The 19676-nt window shown below is 39.4% G+C and overlaps 1 protein-coding gene and 1 non-coding gene across 22 annotated transcripts in view; both read right to left on the bottom strand.

The window, feature by feature from the left end:
• TIA1 (TIA1 cytotoxic granule associated RNA binding protein) overlaps positions 1-18340 on the bottom strand; it is a 33725-nt gene extending 15385 nt beyond the window's left edge. For 4 of the 21 annotated variants that reach the window (XR_014841731.1, XR_014841732.1, XM_021087399.2 and 1 more), the window contains exons 1-5: positions 18111-18340; positions 8544-8646; positions 1786-1884; positions 1036-1090; positions 833-865 (exon numbers count right to left, since the gene is read on the bottom strand). Coding sequence is in view for 16 of the 21 variants with exons in the window: in XM_021087399.2 (XP_020943058.1) it covers positions 833-865; positions 1036-1090; positions 1786-1884; positions 8544-8646; positions 18111-18136 (316 nt within the window). In the remaining 5 variants the exon portion in view is untranslated. Of the gene's footprint in view, positions 1-108; positions 228-832; positions 866-1035; positions 1091-1785; positions 1885-8543; positions 8647-18110 lie in introns of all 21 variants that reach the window. The other 17 variants (XR_014841733.1, XR_014841734.1, XM_021087400.2 and 14 more) reach the window with 8 other exon arrangements.
• Positions 18341-18677: 337 nt separating this feature from the next.
• TRNAG-CCC (transfer RNA glycine (anticodon CCC)) lies at positions 18678-18748 on the bottom strand. The gene has a single exon. It is a non-coding gene; the product is annotated as a tRNA-Gly (tRNA).
• Between the last annotated feature and the right edge of the window lie 928 nt (positions 18749-19676).

Below are 19676 nucleotides of genomic sequence, written 5' to 3'. Positions count from 1 at the left end.
TTATGAGATATTTAAACTAGATTTGCCTCAGTTAAAGACAATTTACTGAAGCTAGCTACACATATACTTGGTTTAACCATATTTTGTGAAGAACAATCAAAGAAATACCTTGCATTGCAACAGTTTGATGTTAAAGTATTTGACAGTTTTCTCAAAAGCCAACAGTTTTGGTTGCCCAGACATTACACCATTCAGTTTATGTGAATCCATGTGCAAGTGAACTAAGACTGAAGGCAACAGAATGAAAACAGTAATCCCTTCACTTTATATCAGAGCCATAAAAAAAGCAATGGAGAGAAATAACGATCCCATATGTGAAGTTTTTTTTAAAAAGACAATGCTCAAAAAAAGAAACACTTAAAAAATACAAAATCATTGGATCAATACTTTAAATGGATATAGATACCAATTTTGACAAAGTATATTTGGAAAGAAAAGTTACCCCTACTTGGCAGGCTTTAAGCAACATACTGGATTGCCATTTGGGAAATACAGTTTCAGGAGCAACTCAAGCAATCAGCAGATCTGCGTATGGAGCACAGATCATGACCTCAAACAGGGTATCTTGCTCTTCAGTGGTAAAAGTATTTCTAAGGCATCAGCTGCTACCAAGGTGAGGGGGCGGGGGGGGGGAGAATCAGAGAACTTAAAGTAGTGGACAAGCCACACTTGGTCAACACTGGGAAAAAGGGGGAAAAATACTGCCAGAGAGACAAGTAGAAACAGGACTCCCTCCCTCCCCGCTCCCCCCAATATCAAACAAAAAAATTTCAGGTGGTTAGTGAATACCCTTTCAAGAGATTTCATTTTATGTTTAAGAAGATACAATTACCTTGTGAACGCTGTGTGCTGACAACGGTACTACCTGATGACAAAGATTAGATTTGTTCTTAAATTTATTAACACAAACACATTCAATCATATCTTAGGATAACGATCAAAATATTACTGCAAATGTATGATGTTTATATGCTTTACAATAAAACTACTGTGTACAATAAAAACAAATGTTCCAAGAGTATTAAATATACTTACTGCTTGTATCTTTCTTTTGACTGCTGGGGGTTGTTGCCCAATTCACTTTGACTTCCTAAAAAAAATTTTCTACATTATAAGATTTGCAACTATGAACACAGAGATATGTGGGTTTTGGTTTTTTTTTTTGGTCTTTTTAGGGCTGTACCCTTGGCATATGGAAATTCCCAGGCAATGCCAGATCTAAGTTGAGTCTGTGACCTACACCACACCTCATAGCAACACTGATTCTTAACCCACTGAGCAAGGCCAGGGATCAAACCCGTAACATCATGGATACTAGTCCAATTCTTAACCTGCTGAGCCATAATGGGAACTCCACACAAAGGTACGTTTGAGACAAAGTATTCAAAGGCTATCAGTTCTAAGTTTTAGTTATTTATTTTTTAATGTACACTTATGCAAATAATGTTAACAAATCCTAACTTTATATACTTCTCTATCAACATTCAACTAATCTTTCTTAACATAAAGTATCAATAGTTTTTTCTTTTATTCTTCTCCATTAGTATACAATGTTCCAAGACATTTCATACAAGCATTATTAATTCAACAGATATTTTAGTATTTACCATGTGCAAAGCACGATGAAGAATACTAACATAAACATGTCCTCTAAAAGCTTTATTCCACCTGTTTAACTGTGATCATTTTCTGTAAAGCAAATACAGTGTTTTTAAAAAGGAAACAAAACTATATACAACTTAAAATTTTTCAGTGAAGTCACCTTCTTTAATTATGACAGCTTACCTTACCCATTATCTTCCGCCCATTCATAGCAGCTAGTGCTGCAGCTGCATGGCGATGCTCATAAAACTCCACAAAACAATAGGGATCATTTCCAGCTGTCTGTTAAGGAAGAAACACAAAAGCCAATTTTAAGTTTTATATTTCCATTACTTGAAAACTATAAAAAAAACCCATATACCTCAGTATCAGTCCATGAAGAATGAAACGTCCATTCCCCAACCAAATGTTTAGATAAGGAAGTAAATACTAAAGATAGAAATGAACTATCTTTCTACAAAACTATCTTCTTCAACAACTTATACTATGATACTATATATAATCTTTTATTAATGATTAAGTGTGTCCTACCAAAAAGCTTTCTTTTTTTTGGCTTTTTGCCATTTCTTGGGCCGCTCCAGGCTAGGGGTTGAATCGGAGCTGTAGCTGCCAGCCCACACCAGAGCCACAGCAATGCGGGATCCAAGCCGTGTCTGTGACCTACACCTCAGCTCATGGCAACGCCAGATCATTAACCCACTGAGCAAGGGCAGGGATTGAACCCGCAACCTCATGGTTCCTAGTGGGATTTGTTAACCACTGCGCCACGACGCGAACTCCCCCAAAAGCTTTCTTAAATCTGTTACTAAAATATAAGCAAATCAGCTCCAAAAACTGAAGTTCTCTGGTAAGTTTTCTTTGGCCAAGGCATGCAGCAGTGGGATCTTAGTTCCCAAACCAGGGACTGAACCCAGGCCTCAGCAGTGAAAGTGCCAAATTTAATCACTTGATCACCACGGAACTCCCAGTAAAGTTTTAGAATAGGTTTTACAATGTGGACTTTCTGACATCAAATTTTGTTGCCTCATTAGTCTTTTTGTGTGTTGTGCCGTTTTAGGGCCAAACCCTCGGTATACAGAAGTTCCTAGGGTAGGGGTTGAATCACAGCTGTAGCTGCTGGGCTATGCCACAGCAACACAGGATCTGAGCTGTGTCTGCAATTTAAACCATAGCTGACAGCAACACTACATCCTGAACCCACTGAGTGAGGCCAGGGATTGAACTCATGTCTTTAGGGATACTAGTCGGGTTCATTACTGCTGAGCCACAACAGAACTATGCCCCCCACTCCCTTTTCTAAAAAGATGATTAGCTTTTGCTTTTTTTTTGGCCATACCTGTGGCATGCAGAAGTTCCAGAGCCAGGGATTTAACCCATCCTACAACAGTGACCTAAATTTGATCCCTGGCCTGGGAACTTCCATATGCCATGGATGTAGCTGAAAAAGAAAAAAAAAATTCTCTCCTCTTTTTTGCTGGTGTTCCAAGTAGACATCTGATAACAGGTGAAGCCTGGATGTTTTCTTAGAAACACCCAATACTTTATACCTATCAGTGCAAAATACCAAATGAATTTATAATACATTTTTAAATTCCTTCTATAATCTCCTAAGCAGATTTGTTAAAATAAGCTACTTCAAAAGATTAGGAGTTCTCTTGTGGTGTATTGCGTTAAGGATCTGGCTTTGTCACTGCAGCAGTCTGAGTCACTGCTGTGGTGCAGGTTCTATGCCTGGCCCAAGAACTTCCACAAGATTTTTTTTTGCACACACAAAAAAACCCAAAAGCCTAGAATAATAAAATAAACACACCATTTTGTTTCAAGCACAATTACTAGTTAATAAAAAGTCACTGGAAGAGTTCCCACTGTGGCACAGTGGAAATCAATCTGACTAGTATCCATGAGGCTGGTTTGATCCCTGGCCTCACTCAGTGGGTTGGGGATCCAGCATTGCCGTGAGCTGTGGTATAGGTGGGGGACACAGCTTGGATCCTACATTGCTGTGGCTGTGGCACAGGCTAACAGCTGTAGTTCCAATTCAACCCCCAGCCTGGGAGCCTCTATATGCCACAGAGACGGCCCTAAAAAACCAAAAGCAATGACTTTAAAGTATTTTAGAGCAAGGAGGCAACCACAAAATTGATGACACTGAAATTATCCATTGTTTTATTTTGAAAAGATAAATATAAAAAGGTTTTGGGAGCTCCCGTTGTGGCTCAGCAGTAACAATCCCAACTAGTGTCCTTGAGGATGCAGATTTGATCCCTGGCCCCACTTAGTGGGTTAAGGATCTGGCGTTGCTGTGAGCTGTGGTGTAGGTCGCAGACTCAGCTCAGATCCTGCAATGCTGTGGCTGTGGTTAGCCTGGCAGTTGCAGCTCCGATTTGATCCCTAGCCTGGGAACTTCCATATGCTGTGGATGTGGCCCTAAAAAGAAAAAAAAAAACTGTTTTTAAAATTGTCTTATTCCAACTAATGCTATATTTAATGGGAATTCTATTACTAAGATCAATGCTGACAGGCATCAGAATGTGGTTAGAAAAGTAGCTTACAACTAAGAGTAGGGCAATCCAAAAAAAATGTTCATTTTACTTAATTTGTACCCAGAGGGGAAAAAAAAAAACTACAGTTTAAAATTTTTACTTATTTGTTTTTTGTCTTTTTAGGGTCAAACCCACAGCATATGGAGATTCCAAGGTTAGGGGTTGAATTAAAGCTATAGCTGCCAGCCTATTACACAGACACAGCAATACTGGATCTGAGCCTTGTCTGTGACCTACACCACAGCTCATGGCAACGCCAGATCCTTAACCACTGAGCGACGCCAGGGATTGAACCCGAATCCTCATGGATACTAGTCGGGTTCGTTAACCACTGAGCCATGATGGGAACTCCTATACTTTTTTATATTAAAAAATCAATCCGGAGTTCCTATTGTGATGCAGAGAAAACGAACCTGACTAGGAACCATGAAGTTTCAGGTTCAATCCCTGGCCTCGCTCAATGGGTTAAGGATCTGGCATTGCCATGAGCTGGGGTGTAGGCTGCAGATGGGGCTTGGATCTGGCGTTACTGTGGTTGTGGCATAAGCCAGCAGCTACAGTTCTGATTCGACCCCCAGCCTGGAAACCTCCACGTGCTGTGGGTGCAGCCCTAAAAAGCAAAAAATAAATAAATTCAAGCACATTATCAGCCTTTATACTCTAAAGTGTGTAAAAAGTCATAAATATGAACACCAGTCCAACACTGTGAACAAACTGGAATTCAGACTTTAATATAACAAAATAATGATAAGAGAGTAGGCAGAAGTGTAGTTAATCTAAACCTTTGAGTGGCCAAAAAAATCCAAAATGTATACAAAGTGGCAGAGGATAACCTAGCCAGTCTTTTCTGTAGGTCCAATAGTCATTACCATTTTGCCTAGTGATCTTTACCACACAATTATCTAAAATGACCCAGATATGGAGCTCCTGTTGTGGCTCAGTGGTAACAAAGTGCTTGGATCTGGCATTGCTGTGGCTGTGGTGTAGGCCGGCAACTAGATTTGACCCCCAGTCTGGGAACTTTCATATGCTGCGGGTGCAGCCCTAAAAAGACAAAATGAAATAAAATAAAATGACCCAGACATGGAGAGAATAGCAGCCTACAAAACAATGGAGAAGATAGATTAATCTGGGTTTACATTCTTGCCTTGCCTTATTTCTATATATTCAATGGGAATAACCTCTGCTTTATAATGTTTCTATTGAGCATTTATCAGCATTAAAATATCTAACAGGCAGTTAGCATTCCATAAGTGCTATTACTAAGATAAGAAAGGAGACCTATCAGATGAAAGACTTTATTATTTTTCTTTTTTCCTTTTTTGGCCACCCTGTGGCATATGGATTTCCTGGGCCAGGGACTGGATCTGAGCTGCAGTTGCAACCTAAGCTGCAGCTACAGCAATGCTGGATACTTAACCCACTGTGCCAGGCAGGAGACTGAACCTGCGTCCCAGCACTTATAAATACACCACTGGTCCTGTAGCACCACAGGGGGAACTAGGGAAAACTGGTTTTAAATTCTCCATCATTTCCCCCGTCTCTCCCTCTTATCTTTCTCTATGGTTACAGGAATCTTTTTCTTTTTCTTTTTTTTTTTGCTTTTTTGGGCTGCACCTGTGGCATATGGAGGTTGCTAGGCTAGGGTTGAAATTGGAGCTGCAGCTACCAGCCTATGCCAGAGCCACACCATCTCGGAGCCTCGCCTGCAACCTACACTGTAGCTCATGGCAACACTGGATCTTTCACCCACTAAGCAAAGCCAAGGATTGAACCTACATCTCAGGGACACTAGTCAGGTTTGTAACCTGCTGAACCACAACTGGAACTCCATGGACTCTTTTCTTCTTTCTCCAAAGATATGCAGATATTAAATGTGATAAGAAAATACTTTGGGAGTTCCCGTTGTGGCACAGTGGTTAACGAATCCAACTAGGAACCATGAGGTTGCGGGTTCGATCCCTGCCCTTGCTCAGTGGGTTAATGATCCGGCGTTGCCGTGAGCTGTGGTGTAGGTTGCAGATGCGGCTCGGATCCCGAGTTGCTGTGGCTCTGGCGTAGGCCGGTGGCTACAGCTCCGATTCAACCCCTAGCCTGGGAACCTCCATATGCCCCGGGAGTGGCCCAAGAAATAGCAACAATAACAACAACAACAACAACAAAAAAGACAAAAGACAAAAAAGAAAAAAAAAAAAGAAAATACTTTGGAAGAGTGTAAAGGACAAAAACATTTGTTGAATCCATCTACGTTATATGTAGCTGACTGCCACATTAGGAGAAAAAGCTGACATATTAAAATCCAAGACAATGAACTAAAGCCAAGTGGCTAAACGATTACCTTTAAAAATTCCAAGTAATGGGAGTTCCCGTCGTGGCGCAGTGGTTAACGAATCCGACTAGGAACCATGAGGTTGCGGGTTCGATCCCTGGCCTTGCTCAGTGGGTTAAGGATCCGATGTTGCCCTGAGCTGTGGTGTAGGTCACAGACAAGGCTCGGATCCTGTGTTGCTATGGCTGCAGGGTAGGCCGGCAGCTGTAGCTCCGACTGGACCCCTAGCCTGGGAAACTCCACATGCTGCAGGTATGGCCCTAAAGAGCAAAAAAAAAAAAGTAAAAAAAGAGTTAAAGACTTCCTTTAAGGACCTGGTCTTGTCACTGCAGTAGCTCAGGTTGCTACTGGAGTGCAGGTTTGATCTTTTATATGCCACAGCATAGCCAAAAAAAAAAATCAAACTGGAACACAATAAAAGAGAAAGTAGTATACATATATGTATATATATTATTATACATACATGACTTTCTTTCTTATGGAACAGAAAACCAAAACCTTAAAGGAATGAGAAGAAGCTCCCTTGTGCACAATGCGTTAAGGATCTAGTACTGAGCCACAATTGTGGCGCAGGCTGCAACTGCATCGTGGGTTCAATCCCTAGCCAAGGAACTTCCACATGTCATGGCTGTGACCAAAAATGATGATGATGATAAAAATAAAGGAAGAAGAGGAGTTCCCGTCGTGGTGCAGTGGTTAACGAATCTGACTAGGAACCATGAGGTTGGGGGTTCGATCCCTGCCCTTGCTCAGTGGGTTAAGGATCCGGCGTTGCCGTGAGCTGTGGTGTAGGTTGCAGACGCGGCTCGGATCCCGAGTTGCTGTGGCTCTGGCGTAGGCCAGCGGCTACAGCTCTGATTCGACCCCTAGCCTGGGAACCTCCATATGCCGCAGGAACGGCCCAAAGAAATGGCAAAAAGACAAAAAAAAATAAAATAAAATAAAATAAAGGAAGAAGAGACCGAAAGATAAAAGGCATTCTCCTTAGCACTTTCCTCATCAAAAGAATTTTAAGTTGTCTTTCTATATATATTATGATTTAGGATTAATACCAATTAGATGAGTGACTTCAATGTTTTCTTCTAAACATCAAGGTCTGATAGATAGGAACTGCCACAATACAAGAAAAACTTGAATCATAACCTTTAAAAATAAAGTTAAAAACACTTTCACAGTATCAAATGTTTATTATTTTTCACCCAATTTCCCATTTTAAATGTAATTACTGAGTTTCTAAATTAGCCAATCAACTGATACCACATATAAAACAATTCTGATGCCTCAATACATTTTAAAATAAGAGCCCATATACAGTTCTCATTTGCTTTAGAAATTATTAGTTCTATTATTTTCCTTTTTTCCCTCTCTTCCTTTTTACAGCCACACCGGTAGCACACGGAAGTTCCCAGGCTAGGGGTCAAACCGGACATGTAGCTGCCAGCCTACACCACAGCCATGGCAATGCTAGGTCCAAACTGCATTTAAGACCTATACCACAGCTTGCAGCAACACCAGATCCTTAACCCACTGAGTGAGGCAGAGATCAAACCTGAATCCTATCAAAAACTATGTTGGGTTCTTAACCTACTGAGCCACAATGGGAACTACTCTTCTTTCCTTTACTTAGTAAAATAAACTAAATCCAGTGGTCAAAATGGATTCATTACAAATTTACTAAAATCTCTATGAATTTAGGCTGTATAAATTAAGAGTTCCTGAAAGAATGGATTTCAACAATGTATTTAAAAAAAGAAGGAAGTTGGGAGTTCCTATTGTGGCTCAGTGGAAATGAACCCAACTAGTATCCATAAGGACACAGGTTCGATCCCTGGCCCCACTCAGTGGGTTGAGGATCCGGCATTGCCATGAGCTGTGGTGTAGGTCACAGACATGGCTTACATCTGGTGTTGGTGTGGCTGTGGCATAGGCCGGCAGCTGCAGCTCCAGTTAGAACCCTAGCCAGGGAACTTCCATATGCACCCTTTTAGGGTGCAGCCCTAAAAAGACAAAATAAAAAAACCAAAAACCAAAAACCAAAAACCAAAAAAGAAGTTAACTAAGTAAAATACCCTTACATCCATAATCATTTTGCAGTTTTTACAAGGTCCAATCTGGCTAAAGAGCTGGAGAATTAGAGCTTCTGTCACATCTCTGGAAAGGTTACCGACATATCTGAAACACAAAAACAATGACCATTTTAATTTTGCTTCTTTTGCCACTAGTTCCTAAAGTTGACTATTGAGGAGTGAATTTGGGGAATACGTAGATCTTTGCCTTATACTACACTCTTTGGGAACTTACATGATACTTGCAAATATATCAGACACTGTTAGTAGAGGGGAAGCAAATATTTAGTCAAAGTTTTGAAAATTAAATCTGTTGCTTGTTTCTAGGTTTACCTTAGCAACATATGCTTAAAATCTCTCAAATGAAAAATCAGATATGCAGAAAATTTTATATAATCAATCTTGGAAAGCTTTGCAGTTACTTCTACTTCTACAATACTACTGAGAACATTAAATTTTCCTCAATTTTTAATTCACATGAGTACCCTAAAACTGTCCAATTTAGGTATACTTTGGTTTACATAGTAAACATATTTTGGAAAAATCATGGGTAAATAACTTATCAGGTGTTGTATATGCTCACAAAAGAATGTGAAACCTTTCAATAAATATCATTAGATGTAAAAAGGGAGTAAAAAGAGCCTAGGAGAGAGAATACAAATTGCTAACTAACAAAACTTATTAGTGTAAATAATGTATTACAAGACCACATGACTGGAATGATCCTTACTTTTTTAGGGGGCAGGGGGATGATCCTTATTTAAAGAGTTTATATATGTTTTCAAAATGGGATTTTGCAATGAGATTACCTCCAGACATGTTAGAGTTATAGGTTTATCACTTCTGAAATAAGAGACTATAACCTCTCAATGACTTTCTCATTCTTCTGTCAAGAATCCTTCACGGAATGTGATAAAAGGTATGGACTCTCCCCTCAGAAACATAAACATCTACACAGGACAGAAAGTATGGACTCAAGTCCTTCCTTCCATTTATCACCCCTTCAACAGAATACTGAGAGCTTACTATGAAGGCACAGGAATAGGTTAAAATGGCAAAGGGAGAAATGCTGATTCTTAAGGAACAATGAACAATTCCTTCATGGAAAAATGTTAGGAGTTCCCACTGTGGCACAATGGGATTAGCGGCATCTTGGGAGTGCTACGACAGGTGTGATCTCTGGCCTGGCACAGTGGGTTACAGATCCAGAGTTGCAGCAGCTGTGGCTTAGATTGTGACTTCAGATGGGATCTGATCCCTTGCCTGGAACTCCATATGCTGAGGGATGGCTGAAAAAGGAAAAGAAAAAAAAGGAAGAAAAATGTTAGTCAAGGAGTTCCCCTTGTGGTGCAGTAGAAAACGAATCCAACTACTGACTAGTATCCATGAGAATGTGGGTTCCATCCCTGGCCTCACTCAGTGGGTTAAAGGAGCCAGCGTTGCCGTGAGCTGTGGTGTAGGTCGCAGACATGGCTCAGATCCTGCACTGCTGTGGCTGTGGCACAGGCTGGCAGCTGCAGCTCTGATTCAACCTCTAGCCTGAGAACTTCCATATGCTGCAGGTGAGACCCTTAAAAAAAAAAAAAAAAAAAAAAAAGTTAGTCAATAAATGTAGACAGACAGCATTAAATTAACGAAGTGTAGGCCCTACTGAAATAACTGATTCAATGATGAACTATGAATGGATACAAAACTGTTAGGAAAGAAAAAAAAAAATTTGGTAAAATGGACATTAGCAGGGTGCCTAAGTTATCACACAGATTACTTAACAATTGCAAAGGGAAAACCCTACTTAAAAGTGAGAGCTTTGCCTGTTTTACCACTCTGACCCAGTGATCAAACTTCAAATTATACTACAGATAAACAAAAAGGCATTGTGTGTACAGTATGAATTATACAATATCATCTGTGAAGTATTCAAATCAAAAAGGTCTAACTTGAATCTAGCTAAGCTTAAATTGAGACCTGAGCTTACAGGATACTGGGCATTAAAACAATTACACAAATACAGATGTGGGATATTACACAAGGAGACTGGTTTGATGTCTTCAAAAAATTACTGTCCTAAAAAAAAAGTACAAAGAGGCTTAAAAGACACTGATGACCTAATACAATGAATAATCCTTGATGGAATCCTAGATCAGGCTGGGGGGGCAGGGCAGCTTTTTCTTATAGAACTTTAGTTAATAAATGTAATGGGAATGAGGGAAATCACCATTAAAACATCATGGTAATAATTGCTACTGAAAAGAATTCTTTGATATACTTTCCTCTATGAAGTAAAGCTTAATCTCCCTCTCTTTGAGTATGGGCTTGTCTTAGTGACTCAATTCTAACAGCATTTTCAGAAAAAAGAAGTCACTATACAGTGGAGAAACAGTACCCTTCAAAAGTGCCACCATATGAAAGACATCTCCTCACAAATTAAAGGGACATCACAACTAAACACAACATGGTATCTTGGATTAGATCCTGGAATAGAGAAAGGACATTAGCGCCAACACTGGGGAGATAGTAATAAAACTCATAGTTAGTAGTATTATACCAATGTTAATTTATTAGTTTTGATAACTATACCATAGTTATCAGAAGCTCAGTAAAGGATGAGAACTCTGTACTATCTCTGCAACTCTTCTATGTCTGTTCTTACCTTATTCTTGGGTTTATTAGAAATCTTCAGGATTGCATATGTCTACATGAAAAAAAGTCTCTTCTGAAAATTTAATTGTAATACCTATTTTGCTAAAGCTAGATAATCTAGTGACAAGTTGACAGTATTTAGGAAACCTGGTTACTATCATTTACTCTTTGCAAAATTGTCTAAGATTTTCTCAGAAATATTTTCTGAGATTTACAGTTTGAAGATAAAGCACTAAGATCTGTGCTGCCTTTACATTTGTTTATTTAATGTGGCCTGTTGTATATACTGTAAGGTTCAGGAACTTTTATCAATTAACTCTACACATAGCTGTTTAGAGAAAGTGCCTTAGGAGGAAGTTATACAAATAACCTGCTCTCAACCTTCAACGCCATTACAATAAACTACAAGTAATATATGTAACATTTTCATTCCCATTTTTATATATATGTTTCTTTAGTTGTCCCATACTTCCTCATATACTATTCTGTTTCTAAAGGGCTGCCTATTAACAGTATGGATTTAAGTAACAGTCATCTGCTACATGTGTAGCAGGTTTTTTCCCTTTTAGTTTGCCAAACATCTTTCTTTTTTTTTTTTTTAGCTGTTGGCTGTGGCATGCAGCAGCTTGATGTGGGAATCTCAGTTCCCAGACCAAGGACTGAACCTGGGCTGAAGCCAAAACCTAACCACTAGACCACTGGGGAACTCTCATCTTCCCTTTTCTTCCCCCCTCCTTTTTATGGCTGTACCTGTGGCATATGAAGTTTCCAGCCAGGGGTTGAATTGGAGGTGCATCTACGACCTATGCCACAGCTTACAGCAACACCAGATCCTTAACCCACCGAGCAAGGCCAGGGATAGAACCAGCATCCTGAGACTGCACTGGGTCCTTAACTCACTGGGTCACAATGGGAACTCTGCATCTTCCTATTTTAAAAGAAATTTTTACCCTATGGCAGAACCTGACTCCTTTTCAGAAGATAAAAGGGCTAAATACGGTTATATGGTCTTTGCATATGATCTAAGCTAGGTCAATTAGAGATGCCGGTCCTGAACAGAGAGGACAAAGACAGGGCTTGAAGAAACAGAGACGGAAGAGAATCCATTTTGGTGGCAAATAGCAGTAGAGTCCCAAGTCCAATGAAAGTGAAGGTGTACTAGCAGGTCCTCAGTGGATGCTGTAGTAGTAGTATGCTTTGGGGGATGGTCTGTGGCATGATTAGGACTTTGAGCCTGACAGTTGTCTCTCTTTCCCGAACATTTTCTAAGCCAGGTTCCACAAGCTTCCTGCAAATCCTAGGAGTGTCCAATATCTTTTAAACAAATTCCTTTAGTGCTTCAACATTTTTGCAGCTTGCGCTTAAGAAAATTCCGTCTGAGATATAGAGAACAAATTTAGTAGTTATCAGTGGGGAGAAGGAAAGGGGAAGGGGCAATACAGGAACAGGGGAGTAAAAGGTACATATGTATAAAATAAGCTACAAGGATACACTGTACAACAATATAGAAATATAGCCAGTATTTCATAGTAACTGTAAATGGAGCACAAACTTTAAAAGTTGTGAATCACTATACTGTACACTAGTGACATATAATATTGTATATCAACTATACTTCAATTTAAAAAAAAAAGAAGTTCCTGTCATGGCTCAGTGGTTAACGAACCCTACTAGTATCCATGAGGACACGGGTTCAATCCCTGGCCTTGCTCAGTGGGTAAAGGAACCTACATTGTCGTGAGCTGTGATGTAGGCTGCAGATGTGGCTTGGATCTGGAGTTGCCATGGCTGTGGTGTAGGTCAGCAGGTACACCAATTCTACCCCTAGCCTGGGAACTACGATAAGCCACGGGTGTGGCCCTAAAACCACAGAAAGACAAAAAATATAAAAAAACCAGCTCCCATTCCAATCAGAGGTTCCAATCAGGTGGGGGAAAAAAAAAAAAAAGAAAATTTTGTCTGATACAAAACACTGGTACTGGAGCAGCTGCAAGCCAAGATTCCCTATCACAATGTCAATTAGACCCCTTAACAGGAATGCAAATTTCTTACATTTATATTTTACTTTTCAAGATATTTTCCCAAAAAACATTAAAATGTCCCTTTCCAGGTGTTGCAAGGATTTCTTGTTAATATTGATTGAAACATTCCATATTAGGAGTTCTCGTCATGGCTCAGCGGAAACCAATCTGACTAGTACCCATGAGGACGCAGATTCAATCTCTGGTCTTGCTCAGTGGGTTAAGGATCTGGCATTGCTCTGAGCCGTGATGTATGTTGCAAATGCAACTCAGATCTGGTGTTGCTATGGTGTAAGTCAGTGGCTATAGCTCCAATTTGACCCGTAGCCTGGAACCTCCATATGCCGTGGGTGTGGCCCTAAAAAGACAAAAACAAAAAACAAAAAACAAACAGGAGACAGAATGATTCAAAAAAAAAAAGGAAAGAAAGAAAGAAAAAAAAAACATCTCATGTGGATATTTATCATATCACCTCTGAGATCATGTACCAATCTTGCCCAGAAATGGAAAGTAAATGTCCTCCTTGGACAATTGGATATGAATATAAACTAGGTATTAGTTAACAATACTGTATCTATAAAGTATTCTTAATATGAAAATTATGTTGTGGTTATATAAGAGAATGCCCTTATTGTTAGATGTATTTAGGCCTGAAGTGTCATGATGTCTCCTCAGATGGTTCAGCAAATTTGGTTAACTACTAGCAAACTGGTAAAACCACATGAAAGGCATCTAAGTCTTCAACGTACTATTTTTGCTACTTTTCCATAGGGTTTTAATTTTTCGAAATAAAAAGCTATCTGAGAAGATTCATTTGTGAAAATGTGATAGTTCTGGGATAGAATTTCCTATCAATTTAATCCTTATTTTTAAATCTGATACTAAGTTCAAATAGTTATAAAATTGGAATCCAAAAAATTCAAAATATTCATTTTGATTAGTACAGCTCCAGAAAACTTAACCTACAAAAAAATTTTACAAGGCAGAATGCTGTATTGGATTTGTTTTAAACCACAATTATTGTATAAAAATTCAGTATGAGAACTCTGAAAATTTGAGTGAATAAACATGAATAGGTTTTAATTTAAAGATAAATTTCCTAAGAATAGAGATTCTTATTTTCATTCATACTATATATCTACTATCTAGATCCCTCACTGGAATGTGTGCTATAAATATTTGTTAAAGAGGCAAGTGTACTCTCAGAGTAATTTCTGAACATTTGTAATTTGCTAGGAAATTAATACATTTTTGCCTGAGTTACTAGTTCAGGGGAAAAGGTATCTCTTACTAATTATGAAATTATGATAAGAATATACTGTACAACATAGGGAATATAGTATTTTATAGTAACTATAAATGGAGTATAACCTTTGAAAATTGTAAGTTACTACACTGTACACCTGTAACTTATACACAACTGTACTTCATTAAACAAAGAAATTATGTACAACAGCAAATGCTTGCTGTACATAGTATATAATACAGATACTATATACTAGCATCATACCTTACTATTATTTAAAAACTGTCCACCACAAAGGGTGGTCTGTTGCATGATAGCTGAAACCCTCTTATTTTTTTAGCTAAAAGTTCCTGGGCCAGGGATTGAACCCACACAACTGTAGAACCCAAGCTGCTGCTGAAGTGACAATGCTGGATCTTAACCTGTTGTGCGTGATATCCTTTTATTTTATTCACTAGCATCTCCTTCACTTGGAGATCAGATCATATGCAGTCATCCATCCACTGGTGCTCACAGGTTCCTGGACCTGCCTCCTCCCATGGATACCAAAAACTATGGATGCTCAAGTCTGTTAGTTGGCCCTCCATATCTGCAGGTTCCACATTCACGGGTAGGTAGTGCAGTCTGAACAAAACCAGTCTGAACCAGTGTGAACTATGCCCAAAAGACTTACTAAGACATTCATGCTCTCAAGACAGTTCTCCTTTTTCTTTATATTTTGCAACAAACTTAACATTTTAGATAACTGATAATTACACATTTATAAATAAACCTTATTGATGACTTCATTCACACATCCAATTTCCAAACCATTGGCAATTCCAGCAGCTCTATTTTCAAAACATATCCAGAATCAAACCACTTCTCACAATACGGTTAATCCTTGAACAACACAGGTTTAAAAGCTCCCATCATGGCGAAGTGGTTAACAAAATCTGACTAGGAACCATGACGTTGCGGGTTCAATCCCTGCCCTTGCTCAGTGGATTAAGAATCTGGCATTGGGGTGAGCTGTAGTGTGGGCCACAGATGTGGCTTGGATCCCAAGTTGCTGTGGCCCTGGCGCAGGTAGGCTGGTGGCTATGGCTCCGATTCGACCCCTAGCCTGGGAACCTCCATATGCTGAGGGAGTGGCAAAAAGACAAAATAAATAAATAAATAAAATGCATGGGTCAAAAACATAAAAAAATAAATAAACAGCATGGGTCCAGTTATACACGTGGATTTTCTTTTTTTTCCCACTAAATATGTCCTATACTATCCATAGTTGACTGAATCACAGATGTGGAGCCACTGATACAGAGATCAACCATAAAAGTTACACATGGAATTTGTTAGGTGTTGGAGCCCCTAACACTTGCATTGTTCAAGGGTCAAATGTACATTTCCAAAGAACTGCTGACAAGAAACCGAATACTGGCATTCTCTAACTATGCAGTGTTGAACACTCACTTGTGGCAAATGAAGGCATTTCCTCTGAGCCATTTAGGTACAGGGGCAATACTGAAATTCAGACCATATACCCTCAAGAATGAGTAAAATCTTGATTCACTGCTTGAAATTATACCAGTTTTAAAAACAAATTTATTGATAACCATGGACCAGACACTATGTTAACATATTAAAAGCTACTGACTTCCAAGCTTACCCAAACATTTTATATTAAAAGTAAAAACACTTACTGGGATGAGTACCTAACAAAACTGGTCTTACTGGAAGAACGGGAGTTTTGGTTAAGAAGGGTAGAAGTAAGGAAGGAGATAATAGGAAATGTTAAAGCATGAAATACTTTGGATTGGATGGGATGTTCTACTGAAGGATACAAGGCAAAACGAGTCATAAATACAAGAGTCAAGAGTTGAGGACAGTAGAGTTAGAGCATGATGAACAAAAAGGCATATGATTTTAAATGAAGATTCTTAAATTCTAAACTTAGCTTCTCTTCAGATGCAAAATGGACTAATTTACTGCAGAATTCTGATGATTAAACAAGCACATAAAGCACTTAGAACAGGACAAACAATACATATTCAATTAGCATTTGGTGAAAAAAATTTCCTTCAATATTTCTCCTACAATGGTTGCTCCCCTGTCCCCAAACTAGTACTTTTGTAGACTGGCCTGAGAAAGCTGAAGTTGTCTTCATTATTTGATATTCTCAAATCAATGTACTAAGGTTGAGTCGCCAGATATTTCTGGCAGTTTCTGAAATTAAAAATTTCAAAATAAGACTCTTACAGACACTGTAAAAGATGACCATTGCTTAATCCAGAATGCAGCTGGCTATCATACTTCTAAGGAAAAGGCAAGAGGAAAAAACTGTTTCTAGAAACTCTACGGGGCTAATGATTTCTTACGGATTTCATCCACAGATAGAAATCTTTCAAAAAACAAAGGTCATGCACTAATTGCCGTATCATATTAAAAAATTTTTGAGATAAACTAGCCAAAAGTTTACTGATCTATTAAGAAAACAAGTGTGACTATATTTCCCATATTGTTTACAAAATGGCAACTATTTCTGTGGTGAAAAAATAGTTGATTACATTGTACTTCATAAGTGATATCTAGAGACTTGCAAAAAGAAACCGAAGGGCGCATTTTTAATGCATAGAGTTCTCAAATTGTCAGTCTTCCTAAGAATAAAAACAAAAAACTACATCAAAAACTCATTGGGCTTTTTTCTTTCTTTTGGAGAAAAGCAACAAAGGCAGGATCACCTCATCCGACTATACTTGGAAAAACAAAGAATGCTGGGGAAGGCTACATGACAAAGAAAAGATCCCAAACGAAGATCATTTAACACTACCTCTAAAAATTCCCAGAGGTGACTAAATACGTTAAGGTACTTATTAATTGCTGCTTCATTAAAAACTCCCCAGTCCTTCAGAGTCATGTCAATCACAAAAGTAGAAGGCGAAGATATAAACGTATTAGATCCACTTCCCCTTAGTAGATCTATCCCTCCGGGTGAGATTTCCATTTGAAAAAACAAACAAAAAAACCCCCAAACAAACAAACAAACACAGCACTTTCAAAATCCTCAAGGGGTCCGATTTTAGACTTTTTCATCTGGAGAGGGGGTGCCACAGAAGGAAAGCCAAAGAAAAGTTCAAAGAAAAACATCTGGCTTTTTTTCCAGTTGGCAACTGCGGGAATAAAGTTTACCTCCCGGAAAATGAGTCCAAACATTTTCAAGAGAAGAATGCCTATCAACGAGAAGGAAATGAAAGGAAGAGTTTCTGGGAAAAAAACTAAAATGAAAGGAAATAAAGCTCGAAAAGAGGTTAATCGAGAAGCCGGGGTGGGGGGGGGGGGGAGAAGAAAAGCGTGGGACAAAAAGGCTCGCCAAGTTCTAAAGAGGTTTGAATTAAAAAGTCTTCTCCTGGCCTAAAACCACAGAAGGCCCCGGGCGAAGCCAAAAGCCACGCTGTGGGGTAGTAAACGTGTAGGGACTAATTTAGAGGGTTGAGCCCCCTCTCCCTCCAGCTCGTCCTCTCACAGCCGGGGTCTCGGTCCCTAGGCAGCCAGGTGAGCGCCTAAAATAGGAGCCACGAAATCGCGGCGTCCACGGGGAACAATAGGCTGAGCAACGGCGCTGAGCCGAAGCCTCGCTCCGGGACCACCACCATCCCGCCCCCCTCATCGCTGCCCCAGACTCACAGAGTCTTAGGCATCTCGTCCTCCATGGCTGCTGCTGTCGCGGCGGCGCCTCTGAGTCCAGCTCCCTACGCTTTACTACCTCACAAATCTTTTGAGCGGCTATGGCTGCGGAATAGCGGGGGTTTCTTGGCTGACCGGAGGTTACTCCGCCTCCTTCTTCGACAGCAATGACACTAAACCACCCGGCCCAGAGCGAACAATGAAGCCCCGATACAAGATGGCGGCGAGCCGGGAGCCTTGGAGCCGCCAGCGAAGTGACCCGGGCCGCGCAGGCGCAGAAGAATCTTGCACTTTCAACCTCCCGGCCGCCAGGCTACACCTCAGTCCATACATTCACTTGTTGCGCAGCCGCTCTTCCAACCACGCCAGGGATTTGTCTCAGACTGCGCAGGCGTGAAGGTTAACTATTTCAGGACTACAGTAAACTTTATTGAATTCCACCTCCCGATTCGAATGTTTCAACGGTGAATTATAATGAAATATAAATATTCGTGGAAATGAAAAGTTCGAAGTGTTTCTACAAGAAGAAAAAGCTATAAAAATAATCTAAGGCAAAGCAAAAGGCCATGCGCCGCCCGGGAATCGAACCCGGGTCGCAAGAATGGGAATCTTGCATGATACCACTACACCAGCGGCGCTGACGGTAATGCTTCTTGCAGAAATGCTTTAGAACTAATAGCAAGCAAACTTTCGTTCCCGAACAGCTATGAGGAAGGTTCGTTCACTCCTTTAAAAACAAAAGCCTATTGCTACTTTCCCTTAATGTAAGTGATGATTTCTCTCATTCCAATACAGTTAAATGGATGTTCCTACTTTTTCAGTACGGAAAAATCTCATTTAAAATTTGTTTTTAAACTTAAAAAGTAAGAGTTTCATTAAGAAGAATTTGTCTTGTTGGTGTTAAGCAGCTTTTTGAAAGCCGGGCATGTATTTCCAGATTTTTGCGGAGTTTTTCTTTATGTACTCAGTGTACATTGGAAAATATTAAAGAAATATTTATTTAATGCAAATCGGTCCCAAGAATTCTAAAACCATATGAATTGGGGCATATACAAGTTTCAGTCCTTTTGGGGTGGGTGGGGGGAGGCAGAAAAATTAGGGTTCTGAAATGTACTTCAATATACTCATTATGCATTTTGTATTGCATTTTATAATTTATGTGAAAAAATTTAAACATTGGGGAATGTCCGTGTTCAAAAATGTGATCTCTTCTTTGAAGTAGTTCCTTTAGACTGTGATAATTTTGGATTACCATTTTTGGACTTGTCTTTAGAATCTGTTGCACATTCTTAGGATTTCATTCAAAGATATCAAATATTAGTCTTTTGAGGATGAATAAGACAAATGTTAATAGTAGATTGTATTTTTTTTAAAAACTTTTTGAGATATAATTTGCATAATGTACATTTCTTCCATTTAAAATATGCAGTTCAGTGTGGTTTTTTTAGTGTATTCACAGAGATGTGTAGCCATCTCATAATCAATTTTAGCACACTTTCACCATCCTGAATAGGAAAGCTGTACAATTAGCAGTTACTTCCTATTCCCCATCCCGCCCCTCTCCCC

The sequence above is a fragment of the Sus scrofa genome, chromosome 3 (assembly GCF_054392235.1).
Source record: "Sus scrofa isolate SSC_HxYL_T2T_F1_AM1 chromosome 3, Sscrofa_HxYL_maternal_Yorkshire_Landrace_v2.0, whole genome shotgun sequence".
Taxonomy (NCBI): domain Eukaryota; kingdom Metazoa; phylum Chordata; class Mammalia; order Artiodactyla; family Suidae; genus Sus; species Sus scrofa.
The sequence above is the reverse complement of the archived record's forward strand: the minus strand, read 5'-3'. Positions and strand labels throughout refer to the sequence as shown.